Source organism: Sinocyclocheilus grahami, unplaced genomic scaffold, assembly GCF_001515645.1.
Source record: "Sinocyclocheilus grahami isolate Dianchi unplaced genomic scaffold, SAMN03320097.WGS_v1.1 scaffold1390.1, whole genome shotgun sequence".
Lineage (NCBI taxonomy): Eukaryota > Metazoa > Chordata > Actinopteri > Cypriniformes > Cyprinidae > Sinocyclocheilus > Sinocyclocheilus grahami.
In genome coordinates, this window is record NW_015506569.1 from 118,560 (window position 1) to 138,688 (window position 20,129).

Genomic DNA, 20,129 nt, shown 5'->3' on the forward strand with positions numbered 1-20,129 from the left:
GTGTGTGTGTGTGTGTGTGTGTGAGAGAGAGTGTGAGTGTGTGTGAGTGTGTGTGTGTGTGTGTGTGTGTGTGTCTCACCTGAGCACCTCGTTGTTGTTTCTTGTGCTGTGGCTCTTCTTGTCAGGGGCCCCATGGCACTCAGACTTCAGTAGCATGTGCGGCCCACGCTCCATAATCATGGTGGACGACGCTGATGCGATCACAGCCACACCGTCACGCACGCGAGCCTCCAACCCATAATCCCACTCGTCATACGACACCGAGATCATGCCTGCACACACGGACCGCCGCTTTATCAGGGATTTTACAGGTACATGAAACTAAAACCATCAAAAATAAAATAAACTTTAACTGAAATAAAATAAAATAAAAAACGAACTGCATTTTAGCTAGTTTCCAAAGCAACATTTCTCATTTTCATATAGTTCTATTTGATGTACTAAAAGCAAAAACTGAAACAAAAATTAATAAAAACTACAATTTACAAACTCACAAAAATGGCTAAAAATAAAAATGAAAACTGAATATCAGTCCACATGTGAATAAACTCTAACAGTGCGTGAGTGCCGCTAGAGTAGGCCCGGCGGGTCACCTGTGGGAAACTCGGCCGGGATGTGGTCAGCGTCTCCCGCCACCAGAGACGGGGCGATCCAGGTGTAGCCGTAGCCCGTCAGGCACACACACATTCACTCACTCACTCACACATACACACACACACACATTCACTCACTCACTCACACACACACACACATTCACTCACTCACTCACTCACACACACCCACTCACACACACATTCACTCACTCACTCACTCACACACACCCACTCACACACACATTCACTCACTCACTCACTCACACACACCCACTCACACACACATTCACTCACTCACTCACTCACACACACCCACTCACACACACATTCACTCACTCACTCACTCACACACACCCACTCACACACACATTCACTCACTCACTCACTCACACACACCCACTCACACACACATTCACTCACTCACTCACACACACTCACTCACACACACACTCACACACGAGTGGTTCTTCCGCTGTCACACTGTGGATACACACTGCTTTGGCAGCTGTGCTTCTCTGATTATCCTGACATCAACACACACAGACACACACGATAACTAATTTCAGTCACATTCTGACAAGCTCCTGAATTATGACAGACTGTTTTTTTTTTTATTCAAACTAGATGTTAAATAAAATCCTGTAAATGTAACCCTTGTGTTCTGTGATAGTCATACTATTAATGTTTGGGTTCTTTGTTTGTTTTTGTGCAGCTCTTACGGTGTTTTTTGAAGATTAAACCCTTTGTAAACATCAGTTCATGGAGAGTAAAGTGCATCTGTTCAGCTGGGAATGCTACAACTCCTTTTCTCGAAACTCTAAACACAAATCCATAACTTCTCACCCAATTCCACATACTTCCTATTTTCAGGTCAAAATGAAGCTAAAAAAAAACTTTGCCCTCAGACGTGACACACAAGCCCTCAGAAACACACACTACAACACAGTCTTACACACTAATCAGATCAATTCAGAACACTGTTGCAAAAACCTTCTTTTGGCAACCAGGTATCATTTTACAGCTCAATGTCTAGTATACAACTTAAATAGAGCAGATACAGTGAAATTCAACAATAAGCTTTAAGAAAAGTTTATTTTCATTACACTGCTGTAAAGAGATCTTACAGTACAGAAGATGAAAAGCACTAGAAAGGAAAAGGTCAAATACCAAAGAATTGCATATGAACACAACAGAATATAGAGTCATCTCTCAGTTCTGCAAAAATACAGTACATGTAAGAAGTACTTGGCTACAAATCAGTTCAGCAGTTAGGAGTTTGAGGGTGTATAACATGTGCTTCAGTATTTACTGTACATAGAAGAGTTCCCTCATCTGAAGTACTGCTACTATGTAGTGTAATTATACTGTATATACTGTGTGTGTAAGTAGTGTAGAAAGCCTGTAGATGAGCCTGTGCCAGCTGTCCTCAAGCACAAGAACATGGTCAGCCGTACTGCTGTGTATATATTATCAGGAACAAATGTGCTTTGACCCCGTCCCCTTCAGTTTTCTTTTCTCCTCCTCTTCCTCTTTGTCTCCCGCTACCAGGATTCATTTTCCAAATCACACAATCAGCTGTGCTCCTGTTCATATCATCCTGAGATTCTGACCTGTGTGTCATCAGTTTTGCTACTGAATGTTCACACGTGGAGAAATGTGTGCTGTTTGAGTTCATATTGTGATGCTTGAGATAATTATATTGTGAGTTTGTGTTTTCTGATTGAAAAACGGGTTAAACCTGTGCAAAATGAGGGCACTTTTGTGTAGATTGAGGTGACTGGTTGCTGAAGCCACGCCCACCTAGCTCGACGGCGGTGACAGCGGCGGCAATCCACCTGTCACTCAAGTGGCCACGCCCTTAATTATGCAGAACTTTAAGGCTTAATATAATTTATAGAGAGGAGTTATAAAAAAATTCACCCACCTCACAGTTGTCATGAAGGGCAAAACCCCTTTTTGTACCAGGCTTTAAACATATTTTTCTGCTGTAAAGTTGGGCATTTTAACATGGGGGGGTCTATGGGACTGACTCCCTTTTGGAACCAGCCTCTAGCAGCCAGTCGATGAAATGCCGTTTAAGTCACTTCCGTGTTGGATTCCAGAGAGAGAGAGCGGAAGGTTGCCGCTTGACATTAAAGTATTTAACGCAATTAAAGCAGTGGCGGAGCTAGGGTTGGCCACCCCACTCACAACTGCAGTCAGATGAAATGTTGTCAGGCCATATGTCAGTAAAAATAATTTTTCCTGTCCTGTCAGCTGGTATACTGTGCTCGTAGCATGTGCTCTTCAATTGCACGCACAAATACAGCGTTGCACACTATATATCATTTCATATCAAAGCGCAAACGAAACGTGCATGCATTATTGTAGTTATGACGTCAGTTAAGTCATGAAGTTACCAAAAAGGCGATTAAAGCTGCCTTAAAACTGTGCAAGCAAGTATATGTTATATATGGCGAAGTCGTGGGCTAATGCTTAGAGAGTCGGACTCGTAACCCAAAGGTTTTGGGATTGTAGGTGGGGGGAGTGAATGTACAGCTTCCACCTTCAGTACCACGACTGAGGTGCCCTTGAGCAAGGCACCAAACCCCCCACTGCTTTCATGCCTCTGAAGTGGTTTTCCAAACTGTCCTGGAGCAGCAGCACTGTCTCCCTCATCTAACACACTCGATTCAACTCCTCAGCGCATTAGTAGAGACTTTAAGAGCTGCAGTGGGTCAGAAACGGTAAAGAGTTATGAGAAACTATGATGCGTGTCAGATCCACGTCACGTTCAGCAGCGGCAGCTCTTAAAGCAGCCAAAATAACCTCATAACCAGCTGCTGTGATGCTGTTCATCAAAGAACAAAGGAAAAAAGAGCAAATCAATCACTTCTGTAGCTTTAAGGATTCATCTATATTTAATTTAGAATTTAGTGTTTGATAACTTTATTCAATTTCTGTATATTTCCTACTTGCTGAAGGACACAGGTAGCTAAATATGTTCCCTTAAATTATAATTTGTTATTTTTTAGTCTAATAAATATTCAAATTGACAGCTCTCAATTATACTGTAATGTTGAATGGCTAGTCAATGATTAAATATTAGGGAGAAAAAAATGTATTTCATAGAGACATCAGTATCAGTGATACTCGCCTTCAGTCATAAAAAAGATGCCACTAAAGAAATATTAAGAATATACTGTCTTTATGTTGTTTCTACATTCATTTTTAGATTGAATGTGAAATCATTGCAATATAAAAGTATATTAAAAAATATATATATTTTAGGTGGGATTAATCACGATTAATCGTGATTAATTTCAGAAACAAATGTGCAATTAATTTGTTAATTTTTTAATCGATTGACAGCACTAGTTAATATATTTAATGTCATATAATTGCATTGTTTTTCTCTGACCTAAAAACAACATGTGTTCATAATGAATTTGTAATATAATTCATATATTTATCATAATGCTCTTCTCTAGAGAGATTTTTCTAGCTATGGAGTTTGTTCCCTGAATGTCTTTCCTGCGGTGAATGTGACATTATTGATCTCAAGCTGTTTTACTGACGTCTTTCGGCGGTTGAAGCACTGATTGATGGATTCCATGATTCATGATTGATTTCAGTAAGTTGTTCTGTTTTTTCTGATGTTCATTTGCTGCTGTAACTAGTAGTAAAGAGGAAGAGATGATCGCTTCACTCCAGCCATCTGTCACCACACATTTAAGAGCCTCAAAAACACATTTAGTGACTGCATTTTGTTATAAAAAGGGCTTAGAATTTGAAAGTGGATAATTGATTCATATTACAAGTAACAAAACAGAAGGCAGGAGTTACAAATAATGTTTTGTGAAGTTTACACAGCAACAGTACGTGAGTGAGTGTGCATGTGTGTGTGTGTGTGTGTGTGTGTGTGTGTGAGAGAGAGAGAGAGAGAGAGAGAGAGAGAGTGTGTGTGTGAGTGTGTGTGTGTGAGAGAGAGAGTGTGTGTGTGTGTGTGTGTGTGTGAGAGAGAGAGAGAGAGAGAGAGAGAGAGAGTGTGTGTGTGAGTGTGTGTGTGTGAGAGAGAGAGTGTGTGTGTGTGTGTGTGTGTGTGAGAGAGAGAGAGAGAGAGAGAGAGAGAGAGTGTGTGTGTGAGTGTGTGTGTGTGAGAGAGAGAGTGTGTGTGTGTGTGTGTGTGTGTGAGAGAGAGAGAGAGAGAGAGAGAGAGAGAGTGTGTGTGTGAGTGTGTGTGTGTGAGAGAGAGAGTGTGTGTGTGTGTGTGTGTGTGTGAGAGAGAGAGAGAGAGAGAGAGAGAGAGAGTGTGTGTGTGAGTGTGTGTGTGTGAGAGAGAGAGTGTGTGTGTGTGTGTGTGTGTGTGAGAGAGAGAGAGAGAGAGAGAGAGAGAGAGTGTGTGTGTGAGTGTGTGTGTGTGAGAGAGAGAGTGTGTGTGTGTGTGTGTGTGTGTGAGAGAGAGAGAGAGAGAGAGAGAGAGAGAGTGTGTGTGTGTGTGTGTGTGTGTGAGAGAGAGTGAGAGAGTGAGAGAGAGAGAGTGTGTGTGTGTGTGTGTGTGTGTAGTGCGTGTGTAGTATGTGTAGTGAGTGTGTAACAGATTGTGGTGTCCTGACAGCAGGAATCTTTGGCACAGAGCTCTGTGTAATTGACTGAGCATAACTCATAACTCAACTCTCATTCAGCCGTCTCTCTCTCTCTCTCTCTCTCTCTCTCTCTGTGATGATCAGCAGACAGCAGGAACAACAAGCAGGACAAAGGAAGGACGAACAGAAGGAGAGACGCAAAGAGATGCAGACAGAGAGAGCGTGAGAGAGAGAGAGGATGTCGTCTGTACGAGAAGTCAAGGCATTAGAACAGAGAGAACGAGATAGAGCAAGAGCGAGAGAGAAGGAGTCAGGAGGAGCCCTAAATATGCGTCCTAGTTCTGTGCTGTTTAAAGGGGAGCACACATGATACAGTCACTATCTAAACCAGGCCACAGAGAGAGAGAGAGATGGAGAAACAGGTGAGACTCTACTTCTCACACTGTTGAAGGTCAGGCACTAAAGGTCGTCCTGTCTGACCTCTGACCCCTCAGGCTCTCGATCTACTGTCAGTTCAGAAGACCAGCAGCACATCACAGACATCAGATAATGTTCATTACAAGTAGGGGTTCAACCAGTCACATGACCATTTTTCTGCTTTCCATGTATTACTAAAAGAACACTTGAAGTACTGTTTCAATGCCACAGCAAAACTACTAGCCTAACTAATACAATTCAAACATGATTAAAAACATACAAGTGAACAGTAATAAAATAAGAACAAATGAACTAATTACATGCACAGATAAACACAACAGAACAACTTTAGAACGCTTTGAGTGCGAAAGCAGCGTGCGAGAACTGAATAAAGTTCTCTTTCACCTCTTCTTGCGTTTTAATGACTTAAAGTTGCTTGAATGTTTAAACTGGCAAAACTTGAAACACGTGCATCACTCTACGATGGATAAACTTTGCAGCTAATCCAGGAATCACGTGCGTGTCGAACCGTGGGGCCTGGTTTAACCCCTTATCACAAGAAGAACCTACACAGAGACTCACCTTCACTAGCTTTACCATCAATTTTATCTGGATTTATGCAGTCCATCTCTCTAGATGGGGCGGTTCTAGGATTTGATCCTCAGAGAGACCATTAGTCACAAAGACACAAATTACCTAAATGAACTTTACAGTGCCTGTGAAAACTGTATTTACTTAAGACGTTACCGACTGTGTTTACGTGGATACTTGTCAAGACAGTCATTCTGACATCATTTTGTGTGTATTTGCGCAAGAAGACACAAAAGAGAACTCACTTCGGTACTCATGTGCTGTCCAAACAACACAACCAGACAAGCATAAACCAGTGCAAGACAACATAAGACAGCCTAAACCAACACAAACCAGACTAAACCAACACAAACCAGCATAAACCAGTACCAACCAGCATAAACCAACATAAGACAGCATAAGGCAACATAAACCAGCCTAAACCAGCACAAACCAGCATAAACCAGTACCAACCAGCATAAACCAGTACAAGACAACATAAGACAGCATAAGTCAACATAAACCAGCCTAAAACAACACAAACCAGTATAAACCAGTACAAACCAGCTTAAACCAGCCTGGACCTCTCCGTACAGAGAATCATAAAGTGCATAAAGTGACGGTTCACCCAAAAAATGTCTCATTCCTCACGTCACTCCAAACCTGAATGAGTTTAAAGAAGATATTTTGAAGAACATTGGGGTTCAAAGAACACTGGACTCCACTGACTCCCGTTACACTGAGACATTCCTCAAAATATCTGCTGCTGTTCCACTGAAGAACGTAAGTCAAACTGGTCTGAGCGAGGAAATGATGACAGAACAATCATGCTATGGGTGAACTATTCCTTTAATCAATATTGATCTGTCTTCTGTCCAGCTGCTTTACAGCTGAAATTAAAGTTGTTTAATAATTGATGAATTTTGCAACCTTAATACTAACATTTTCTGTATGTGTATCCCTAGAGAAAATAACATATTGGTCAAGACTTAAAATGAACACATTTTGTAGTATTAAAAAGTCTGCGACTGGAGCCGCTCAACCCTCTCAATTCTTCTTTTTATTGTTGTTAAACGATTCTCTACTTTTAGATTTATATTGCGCTTTTTCCCATTCGGTCTCTTTCCTTTGTCATGTGATTCTTTTAAATGTCTTCTGTGCCGTTTGTGCGTTGCATCTTTGTTTTTCTTTGTGTTTTTCTGAATAACAAAAAGCAAAATAAAAAAACTGTATTGTATGAAGTGCTAGTTAACACGCGTGACCTGACTAGCACTGAACTTAGCGTCCAGTTCCTCTGTAAAGCTCATGGCTTGACATTGTGAAGGTTGCGCGTGGTTAGCGCTAGGCAGGACGCGTGGGCCGAGCAGCGGTTCTTCATCTTCATCTTCATTGGCATGTTTAGCGGAGAGAGAGAGACGAGTGCGGTGTGATTTTGCAGCGTTTAGAGCTCGTGGGCGCAGCTCTGACTCACAGCCATCCATCATTTTCTCTCAGTGTCTGACGCTTCCAGCGGCTCATCATCATCCTTACACACACACACATACATAGTTTCCCATCATGCATCTCTGCAGAATGCACCTTACCTTAGCGGCCATGATCATGGAGGAGCCTCCCTTCACACCCAGGATGGGGATGTGCGTCTGCGCGGAGATGAAGTCCAGGATCTGTGCGATGGCCTCCTGGTCGGTGTCGTCTCCGAACACCACGCCCTGCAGCCAGTGCTCCGTCATCAGGTCGCAGATGCTCTTGATGATGCTCTTGGGGTCCGTCTCGTTCATGGTGAGCATCTCCACGTTGGGCGCCAGCGGCATGTGGCCAAAGTCGTCTTTGTCACGTGTGCCGGCGAGCGCCACCTCACTGGAGTTTCCCACCAGCACCACCGCGATGCTCAGGCCCTGCACCAGCTTGGAGATGGGCGGATACTGCGCCACCGATGATGGGATGTAGTGGGCCACGCCGCCTCCACCCCGCTCACGCCGTGATTGGACGGCCAGCGGTGGCAGCAGCAGCAGCAGACACACGGCCAACAGCTGCTGCAGCGACGGGCAGGGCCAGTGACGCGGGGGCGGAGCCAGCACATGAAGCCACGCCCGTCTTGCCTGAGAGGGTGGAGCTAAGCCGCGGTAAATGCAGACGGACATGATGGAGGAGCGAAAAACCTGCGAGATAAACAGACAGACAGAGATTACAGCACATCCGTTCCTGAGCAAGTGTCCTAAATGCAGATATTTGCAAAAAGATGACCTCACCATTGTTTTTATATTTCCTAAAGTGGGAGGATCTTTCTGACATGTCATTCGTTAAACAGTATTGTGAAAGGAAATCAGTAAACGAGCACCTGGAATTCTGAACTTCACAATATTGCACAGCATGTGCTAATGATCAGAGGGTTTCAGAGGAGAACCGGCGAGAAACGCTTGTGTGGACCATTAAATTCGAGCAGTTTTACAGCATTCATTTGACAGACTGATATTAATATCTTCCACTTCAAAAGATGTTGCAAATACTGAGTGTTTCTGGGCCAAAGAGTGTTCCTGTCAAAACTGAACATCACAGACCAAAAACTCACACTGAACGTCACGAGAGAGACAAAGAGAGATGCAATGACCAAAACACGATTATCCCAAAATTAACTAAATATTTACAGAATTTAAAAATCACACCACAACCTAAAGACTTCACAGTGAAAATAAATAAATAAATAAATAACTAAGAAAGAACAAATAAGGCTACAAGATTCGTAGCGATCTGACAACCACTAATCAATATTCAATAAATGCATTTATTAAAAAAATTCAACAACCCAACATTTACACATGAATGTATTCAAATATAGCCAAATGATACACTTCATTAGTAAAATGTATTAGATTAATTCTGCATCATAATCAATCATATGTGTTGTAATGTTTATGATACTGAAAAAACATGAACTACATTTAAATTTTTCTATTATATATTTTTTATTTATAAAAATCATGAAGAATAAATGCCCTCTAAATAGATCAGAAATTTGGGGGAAAACACTGCACATAAATGAAAAACTGCAATGTTTCCACACTGGAGGGGATCCAAAAACTGGAGGAGTTTCGTTCTTCACTGGAACAGCAAGAATGAAAAAGGATTTGAAAAAAGAACAACAACCGAGATGAAACGACAGTAAAAGACAATTCAAAGCAACAAATCGAAGCCTTTAACCTGCCCTTGGACAGAGGTCAGCAGATAAGAGCCCTAAACACCTGAAGTCTCTTCATAAGCGAGAGAGACTGACATTCACTGATGGTTTGAGACGCGTCCGGTTAGCGGCGGTGTCTGTGACACACATGAATAGTGCAGCAGCAGACGACCGTGCTCATGCTCAGCAGATCAATATTTGATGGGAGCGTCGCACGTCTTCAGCCTGTTTATTATGGATGAGATAAACTCTCCTCTGACGATTAGAGAGAGCGGCACCTACACACTGTACAACCGCACAGAGCCGCGTTACACAAGCACTGTAATGATCACCACTGACGGACAGACGGACTGTGATTATAGAGCGATGAAGTGCTTAGACTCAGACAACATTTACTCTCACTCGTCTCACTCACATACATGACTGACTTTCTTCAGTTAAACACAAAATGTCTGTGATTTTGTCCATGTAATGGCAGTCAATGGGGTCCAATGTTGTTTCAACACAAATGTTCTTCGATATGTCTTCTTTTGGGTTCTACAATTCTTACAGTCTGAGTCTCTAGTACTGAGACTGCTCTCATTAGAGTTACAAATGACCTGCTCTTATCATCTGATCGTGGTTGTATCTCTCTATTAGTGCTACTGGATCTTAGCACTGCGTTCGACACTATTGACCACAACATTCTTTTGAATAGACTAGAAAACTTTGTTGGCATTAGTGGAAGTGCATTAGCATGGTTCAAATCCTACTTATCTGACCGTCATCAATTCATAGCAGTGAATGAAGAGGTATCATATCGATCACAAGTGCCGTATGGAGTACCTCAAGGCTCAGTACTAGGGCCATTACTCTTCACGCTTTACATGTTACTCTTGGGAAATATCATCAGAAAACCCGGTGTTTGCTTTCACTGTTATGCTGATGATACTCAGCTCTATATTTCTTCACGGCCCGGTGAAACATACCAATTTGAAAAACTAACGAAATGCATAGTCGATATAAAAAACTGGATGATGAGTAATTTCTTACTACTAAATTCTGAAAAAACAGAGGTGTTAATTATAAGACCGAAAACCTCTGTATGTAATAACCTAGAACACTGTCTAACACTTGATGGCTGCTCTGTCAGTTCCTCGTCATCAGTTAGGAACCTAGGTGCGCTATCTGACAGCAATCTTTCCTTCGAAAGCCACATTTCTAGCATTTGTAAAACTGCATTTTTCCATCTCAAAAATATATCTAAATTACGATCTATGCTCTCAATGTCAAATGCAGAAATGTTAATTCATGCGTTTGCTGGTTCGTCTGGTCAGAGGAGAACTGGCCCCCGACTGAGCCTGGTTTCTCCCAAGGTTTTTTCTCCATTCTGTCACCGATGGAGTTTTGGATCCTCTGGCTTGCTTAGTTGGGGACACTTAATTTCCAGTGATATCGTCGACTTGATTGCAGAGATAATATTTAAACTGAACTGAGTTGGATGATGACATCACTGAATTCAATGATGAACTGTCTTTAACTGCAAATTGAGTGTTTACTATTGTCCTTTTGCATTAATGACACACCTATTTAATACTTATTAATACTATCTAATACAATAAAAGTTGCTTTGATATAATCTATATAAATAAAGGAGACTTGACAGTCATACAGGTTTGGATGGAAATTAGGGAAAGTAAATGATTTTTGGGTTGATTAACCCTTTAAATGAGGAGGTTATTCTGTCCTGAATGCTGCTGCGCTTCAGAGACGGATGTGACGGAGCTACAGAAAGCACACGATGGAGGAGAGGAAAGCGTTTGTGATGCAGAGACTGACACACAGTTCAGAGATCTGAATCTGCACATCTCTAGGCCACTCTGTTTCCATAGCAACCATTAAAATAGACCTCTCGATACAGTTGATGGCCTCACACACACACTCAGGCTCCGCCCCTCTGCAGAAGCCACTCACATCACTGTAATTAGCATAAGAGAGTCCTGTTTATGAGATGAGACACATGCATGCACACACATTCACACCGCACTGTAATCAGTGAAATGAGATTGATTGAGGCTTTTCGCAGATTACAGCTTCAGCTCACTTGGCTATTTCAGGAGCACATTACATGGATGAGGACCGTGTGTGTGTGTGTGTGTGTGTGTGTGTTCGGACAGGACAGCGAGATTCAGAGCGACTCACTGTTTACGTCTGTAACCACATACCGAATTATCTGGAAAATAATTAGCAATGGGTAAAAATTACATTTTATTATTATCGCATTTTATTATTACATTCAGAAATAATGTAAAATATCGGCAAAGCAAAACAAAACATTTTCAAACATCATAAACACTATAAACATATTTTAGTTCCTATAACTCCACAACAAATCCTTTAAATGTAAATATTCAGAACAGACCAGGTATTAAATTTATATTTACATTTAAATGTATATGTATAAAACTAAAATAAATTATACTGCCATTATTATAAACATTTATTTAAAGTGAAACTGAAACTACTGGTTTGTGGGAAATGTGCTTTACAAATAAACTTGAAGCTCATGTTCCTCTCTCATTCAACACAAGAACAAATGTTTTGTGCGTTTGACTGCATTATATAAGCTGCTTTGGAATGGAAGTCTCTGCATGTTTCAGATAATAAAAAATGTGACTTAAATATGGAAATATGTTAGATGGATGTAATAAAATGATGGACGATGGAAAAGAAGCTGTGGTCACTACTACCAGTCAACGCTTCCTCCTGTTGGCTCAGGCCAGTAAATGAGTGAGGAAGTTACTCTGCAGACCCTCGATCATCTCCGTTCCTCTCTGCTGACCTCCACCTGAACCGCTGAGAACATCACAACCTTCAAGAAGCAGCTGAGCAGACACACTGCTCCCGTAAGCACTTAGACACCAACACCCTGAACCGATACACTGACATACCGAACAAAAAACTCTTCTCTCGACCACGAATGACAACAAACCACAAAGACACGACAGCAGACAAAAACACGCATGAGCCTTACAGGAACCAGAATGAACATGTGTTCTCATGATGTTTCTAACACATGCGAGACTCTTTCATCTCTGGAACACAGAAGCAGGAACAGTGTGACGTTCTGACACTCTCATGATGCTTCTGCGATCCTGCTGAAGCTTCACTGTTCTGAGATGAAGAGTTTCGACCAGGATGTTCATTTAGTCGCACAGGCTGGGACTGAGATGAAGACTAAATGATGACAAGATTTTAAACTATTCATGAGAAACAATCTCTGGAGCAGAACACACTGCTGCAAACGTCTACTGAACAGAAGAACTGAGAGTCCATTGATATCATCTTAACAAAAGCATTGAGAAACACACACACACACATTCAGACTAAAGCGGTGCAGGTGTGAGGTGTGTCACATGACAATGATTTATTCATCAATCAGTCAGTCTGCACACGTGCGGCCGCTGCGTGATCATGAGTGCCAACACATGATGATCTCAAATGAATCTGATCTAATTACACCATCAGAAATGAAAATAAACCACAACACTCCATCACACACACAGATCGATGGGTTAGTAAACAGATAACATATTAACAGCCGCCCATCTGCCCAAACACCGTCTGCTGATGGATGTGTGTGTGTGTGTGATTGTGTGATTGTGATTAATGGAGTGATGCTAGTAACATGCGGACAGTCGAGCTGAAGTTACACACAATCACTTATTTCAGCTAGTCCTGCTGAAGCTTTTCTCTCTCCAGCCATAAAACTGCTTAATTCACTTAATTAGCTAAATTAAATAAAAAACAAGACCCAAATATTTGAGGAGGCATTAAATAAAACAGGAGAATTAAAGCCTTCTGTAATGTCATCATGACATCTCACAATACGGTAACTACTGATCAAAGCAACACTTCTCCAAATCACCGGACGAGTGATCACAGCAACATCGGCTGATCTAACACCCATCTGTGGATGAGGACGAGTCAAACACCGGCCCAACCAACACCACTGACCCCCAGAACAATGACTAGCATTATAATAATAACCAGAACAATGTCTAGAATTATAATAATAACCAGAACAATGTCTAGAATTATAATAATAACCAGAACAATGTCTAGAATTATAATAATAACCAGAACAATGTCTAGAATTATAATAATAACCAGAACAATGTCTAGAATTATAATAATAACCAGAACAATGTCTAGAATTATAATAATAACCAGAACAATGTCTAGAATTATAATAATAACCAGAACAATGTCTAGAATTATAATAATAACCAGAACAATGACTAGAATTATATCTGTAACCAGAACTGTAAACAAAACCATAATTATAACTATAACAATAACTATAATGAGTACAACAACAATAACGATACAATAACAATAACCATGACATAACCATGTTACATCCATAACAACAACTATAATGATACCCATAACAAAATTGTAACCAAAACTAACTAACTAAATATAAGCATAACTACAATAGCTAATGATAACGATTACGACAATAATTTTAAAGATAACTATAACAATGACTATTACCATAACTGATTATAACTATTACAATAACTATAAGAATTACTAATGACAACTATAATGATTATAACTATAACAACAACAACTACAACAATTACTATAATAACTATAACAATAACTATAACCATAACCAGAACTAATGATAACTATAACAATTACTAATGATAACTATAACGATTATAACAATAACTCTAATGAGATAACTAAAACCATAACTAATGATTACAATAACTATCACTACTAATGATGACTATAACTAATTAGCTATAACTAAAACTAATTACAACTATAACAATACTTAACTATAACTATACTAATTATAATTAATTATAACTACAACTATAAACATGACTAATGACAATTATACTGATAACTATAACAATAACTAATGATAACTAACAATAAGTATAACAATAACAATACTTATATCAATAACCATAAATAATAATAACTATAACAATAACGATAACGATAACTGTAACAATGAAGGATTCTGACTGGCTGTCAATACTTTTATCGTTTATCAGCTGAAAAAAAAAGTTCTGAAAGTGATTCCAACGATATCGTTCCTCTGTGTCGTTATCGTTACAGTTGTGCTGCAGAATTCACAATGCTCTTATTCGCTTATTCTCGATTATAACACTTTCTGGTTATAATGATGTTTACAGTGATCTTTCCTGGTGTGAACGGCTCTGAAGAGCAGAAGTCGTACGTTTAGCAGTGTGACTGTAACGGAGCTCAGTAAAACACGTCCTGAACCAGCACACTGTTCTGGAGCAGGACTAAATGAGGATGGGTTTGGCTGAATGATCCCTTGAAACACACACACAGATACACACACACTTGTGTTTTTCTGTAATGTCATCATGACATCTCACAATACGGTAACTACTGATCAAAGCAACACTTCTCCAAATCACCGGACGAGTGATCACAGCAACATCGGCTGATCTAACACCCATCTGTGGATGAGGACGAGTCAAACACCGGCCCAACCAACACCACTGACCCAAACACCGGCCCAACCAACACCACTGACCCCCAGAACAATGACTAGCATTATAATAATAACCAGAACAATGTCTAGAATTATAATAATAACCAGAACAATGTCTAGAATTATAATAATAACCAGAACAATGACTAGAATTATATCTGTAACCAGAACTGTAAACAAAACCATAATTATAACTATAACAATAACTATAATGAGTACAACAACAATAACGATACAATAACAATAACCATGACATAACCATGTTACATCCATAACAACAACTATAATGATACCCATAACAAAATTGTAACCAAAACTAACTAACTAAATATAAGCATAACTACAATAGCTAATGATAACGATTACGACAATAATTTTAAAGATAACTATAACAATGACTATTACCATAACTGATTATAACTATTACAATAACTATAAGAATTACTAATGACAACTATAATGATTATAACTATAACAACAACAACTACAACAATTACTATAATAACTATAACAATAACTATAACCATAACCAGAACTAATGATAACTATAACAATTACTAATGATAACTATAACGATTATAACAATAACTCTAATGAGATAACTAAAACCATAACTAATGATTACAATAACTATCACTACTAATGATGACTATAACTAATTAGCTATAACTAAAACTAATTACAACTATAACAATACTTAACTATAACTATACTAATTATAATTAATTATAACTACAACTATAAACATGACTAATGACAATTATACTGATAACTATAACAATAACTAATGATAACTAACAATAAGTATAACAATAACAATACTTATATCAATAACCATAAATAATAATAACTATAACAATAACGATAACGATAACTGTAACAATGAAGGATTCTGACTGGCTGTCAATACTTTTATCGTTTATCAGCTGAAAAAAAAAAGTTCTGAAAGTGATTCCAACGATATCGTTCCTCTGTGTCGTTATCGTTACAGTTGTGCTGCAGAATTCACAATGCTCTTATTCGCTTATTCTCGATTATAACACTTTCTGGTTATAATGATGTTTACAGTGATCTTTCCTGGTGTGAACGGCTCTGAAGAGCAGAAGTCGTACGTTTAGCAGTGTGACTGTAACGGAGCTCAGTAAAACACGTCCTGAACCAGCACACTGTTCTGGAGCAGGACTAAATGAGGATGGGTTTGGCTGAATGATCCCTTGAAACACACACACAGATACACACACACTTGTGTTTCTTGATGAGATTTGATTTGTGTGAAACTCTGATGAGAGCAGCAGCTTTATCACAGATTATCACAGATTACCGTGTGTGTGTGTGTGTGTGTGTGTGTTAGGTGTTGCCATCTTTACATCTTTATGTGATCAAACTTCTGACAGTCAAAACTCAGCAGCCGATGGACAATGTGAGAAAAACAGCCTCATAAACACAACGAATAATGAAACTGATGAAAATACTGAAAGAGGTCAACGGCAGGGGTGTGTGTGTGTGTGTGTGTGTGTGTGTCTGTGTCTGTGTCTCACCTTGTGTGTTTTCAGCCGAACTCTCACTCCTCCATCTCAGAAACCACATGATGCTGTAGCGTTCTCATACCCTACTGCACACACACACAAACACATCAGTATTAGTGGAACATATGTGAAATATTCTTTATATATTCAAAATAGAGTGATTGACTAATGCACCTCACAATCAATAAAGCATCTGTGTGTGTGTGTGCATAGCGTGCATCTGTTTCTCTGTGTGTACTGTATCGTGAAATACTTTGACAGCCCACCGATGAGGACATTTCACTGGTCCTCGCTAGTTAAAAAGTCTCACATATCAGCCAGAAGATGTTGTTGATGTAACATTAACCTGATAGAAAATCAATGGAAGTCTATGCAATATCTCATTAAGATAGCCAAACAAACATGAGTGTGCGTGTGTGTGTGTGTGTGTGTGTGTGTGTGTGTATGTATGTTACCTGTTGACACACAGAGCAGTCAGTCTGCAGTATTTCTCTCTGTTCTTGTAATTGTGTGTGTTTGCCCTCTGGAGCTGCTGATCTTCAGCGTCCTGGTTGTCAGACCGTCTGCAGAGAGAAAAGACCTTCATTTTCAGACAGAACTCACACACACACACATACACACACACAGACTCTCTCTCTCTCTCACTCACATACACACTCACACTCACACACACACACACACACACACACACACACACTCTCTCTCTCTCACTCAGACACACACTCACACACACTCATGTTCAAATTCACTGAGAACAAAATCATTTACATAAATGTTCTCTGTTAAATTGTTTTCTCTTTCTATGAGTTTGTGTTTTATCAAAGTTTAGCAGGCAAAAAAGTCGAGAAAAAGAACAAACTATCACACATTTAAGACGTACATGAAAAGAATCGTGTGCAAAAACAGCGTTTGTGATCCATATCAGAAACCACAACAATATTCTGACTACATAAGCACAGTATTAAATATTTGATTATAAACAATGTAATTACAACTCTCTAATCATTTCTAAATTAAGTTAAATTGAAGTAAATTTTTATATTCACAATACAGTTTCAAAGCAGCTGATGTTAATGCTTATAATATCTTAATATCTTCATGCCTTACAGTGGCGTTATCAGATTGGAGCTGGACGATTCTGCAATGACAAATCAAGAAGTTGAGACTTGCTATATTGTATATATCGCTTTATGTGACTTTATGTGTGTGAGTGAGTGAGTGAGTAAGTGAGTGAGTGAGTGAGTGAGTGTGAGTACGTGAGTGTGAGTGTGTGTGTGTGTGTGTGAGTGAGTGAGTGAGTGAGTGAGAGTGTGTGAGTGTGTGTGTGTGTGTGTGAGTGAGTGAGTGAGTGAGTGAGAGTGTGTGAGTGTGTGTGTGTGTGTGTGAGTGAGTGAGTGAGTGAGTGAGAGTGTGTGAGTGTGTGTGTGTGTGTGTGAGTGAGTGAGTGAGTGAGTGAGAGTGTGTGAGTGTGTGTGTGTGTGTGTGAGTGAGTGAGTGAGTGAGTGAGAGTGTGTGAGTGTGTGTGTGTGTGTGTGAGTGAGTGAGTGAGTGAGTGAGAGTGTGTGAGTGTGTGTGTGTGTGTGTGAGTGAGTGAGTGAGTGAGTGAGTGTGAGTATGTGAGTGTGAGTGTGTGTGTGAGTGTGTGTGTGTGTGAGCAAGTATGTGTGTGTGTGTGAGTGAGTGAGTGAGTGAGTGAGTGAGTGTGAGTATGTGAGTGTGAGTGTGTGTGTGAGTGTGTGTGTGTGTGAGCAAGTATGTGTGTGTGAGTGAGTGAGTGAGTGTGAGTGTGTGAGTGTGAGTGTGTGTGTGTGTGTGTGTGTGTGTGTGCATGTATGTGTGTGTGTGTGAGTGAGTGAGTGAGTGAGTGAGAGTGTGTGAGTGTGTGTGTGTGTGTGTGTGTGTGTGTGTGAGCAAGTATGTGTGTGTGAGTGAGTGAGTGAGTGAGTGAGTGAGTGTGAGTACGTGAGTGTGAGTACGTGAGTGTGAGTGTGAATTCGTGTGTTCATATGAAGTCGCTTTCATTCTGTGCTGAATGGGCGAGGCGGTGTGAGGACGCGATGGCTGCACGGAGGTGTTTGTTTGTGTTGGCGTCTCTCAGGTGTCTGGAGTGTCGCTCGCTGCGCGTCTGGCAGGTATAAACAGGTGTGAATGTGACGGTGCAGCCGTTCAGTCTCACATTGCTTCCCCTGAGCGGAGAGACGTTTCTGATCAAACCTGCAGGTTTTAAATCAGACAAAAGCTAAATATCTGTGTGTTTGGTCAAATTCAGGTAAAATGTACTAAGATGCACACAGCAGCTACACTATAAATATTAATACATAATCAAATAAACCACTAGAATGCAATGCAAGGCACTTAGGGTAAATGTCTTCAAAGTAGAAATGGTTTATTAAAGGGGTCATATGATGCTGCTAAAAAGAACATTATTTTGTGTATTTCGTGTAATGAAATGTGTTTATGCGGTTTAAGGTTAAAAAAACACATTATTTTCCACATACTGTACATTATTGTTTCTCCTCTATGCCCCGGCTTTCTGAAACGTGCCGATTGTTACAAAGCTCATCGATCTGAAAAGCGAGGTGTGCTGTGATTGGCCAGCTATCCAGTACGTTGTGATTGGCCGAATACCTCAAGCGTGTGACGGAAATGTTACGCCCCTCACCATACTGTGATGCCCTGTCCGGCCGGAGCGACGAGACAAACACATTAAAACCCATTACAAACGAGGCATTTGTTGCATCCAGTGGGGACATAATTACTGATTATAGTGACTTATACTGTCTTTTTACGCTTTGCATCGTGCCGCGTAAACATAAAACCATGTCTGCATTTGTGATCGGAGAAACAACAAACAACAAGCGCTACTCTACACTGCTCAAAACTCGCGTTTGAATCGTCAGTGGCAAATCCTTTAAATATGAAAATGTACCTTCAGGCTGTGAGTAAGCATTATTTTTTCAGCATCATAGACTGTGGTCAGCATGCACGCCGAAGGGGAAACGGGAACTGAATTCACCGGAACATCGGCGGTTACTCTCCCAGGAAACCGTCCTCGTCCTCCATAAAATGCGCTGCACACATCTGAATATGTGGGTTGAAGTGTTCTGGAACAGTGTTGTAAATACAACTTAACCACTGATTTCTAGTCGTGTCCTCTTTTGGAAGACCAAACAAAGTAGTTTCGCTTTCACAACGAAGCACACAGCGACTTCACGACACGGCGGCGGCAGCAACAATACTACAGCGAGAATAAAAGTTACGCCTTCTTTCTTTGCGTGCACATTTGGGCGGCGTTATGTAAATCTTCCCACATCGTGATGTAGACATGTGGGGGCGTGTTAGAACGAGGCGTTTTAGGAGGGTGTTGGCGAGTCTTAACTTTTATAAAGAATATCTCTTTGGATTTGAGACTTTAGTCTATGTAACTTTAGGGATCTTAACTATTCACGAACATCTTGTAACACTCCAAAGAGAAAGGAACAATTGAAATCGCATCATATGACCCCTTTAAACATTATTTTTTGCTGTTCAGAAATGAACTGAACTGAACAGAACGCAACTAAATTCAACTGAACTGAACTGAATGATGTTAAATATGCTGTATTTGATAGCGTTTATGATCTGTGTGTGTTTCCGTTGAGATGAGGTGCAGCTGTTGACCCTGATCTCCCAAAAATAATGATGTCTGGGTCTGAACACATACACACACACACACACACTCTCTCTCTCTCTCTCTCTCTCTCTCACACACAC

The 20,129-nt window shown here is 40.3% G+C and overlaps 1 protein-coding gene across 2 annotated transcripts in view; it reads right to left on the minus strand.

The window, feature by feature from the left end:
• Positions 1 to 7,394: 7,394 nt before the first annotated feature.
• LOC107569880 (glutamate receptor ionotropic, NMDA 2B-like) overlaps positions 7,395 to 20,129 on the minus strand; it is a 24,333-nt gene continuing 11,598 nt past the window's right edge. For both annotated transcript variants that reach the window (XM_016256049.1, XM_016256048.1), the window contains exons 2-4: positions 16,832 to 16,939; positions 16,389 to 16,462; positions 7,395 to 8,304 (exon numbers count right to left, since the gene is read on the minus strand). In XM_016256049.1, the coding sequence (XP_016111535.1) occupies positions 7,672 to 8,286 (615 nt within the window). In that variant the 5' untranslated portion in view covers positions 8,287 to 8,304; positions 16,389 to 16,462; positions 16,832 to 16,939 and the 3' untranslated portion in view covers positions 7,395 to 7,671. The remainder of the gene's footprint in view (positions 8,305 to 16,388; positions 16,463 to 16,831; positions 16,940 to 20,129) is intronic.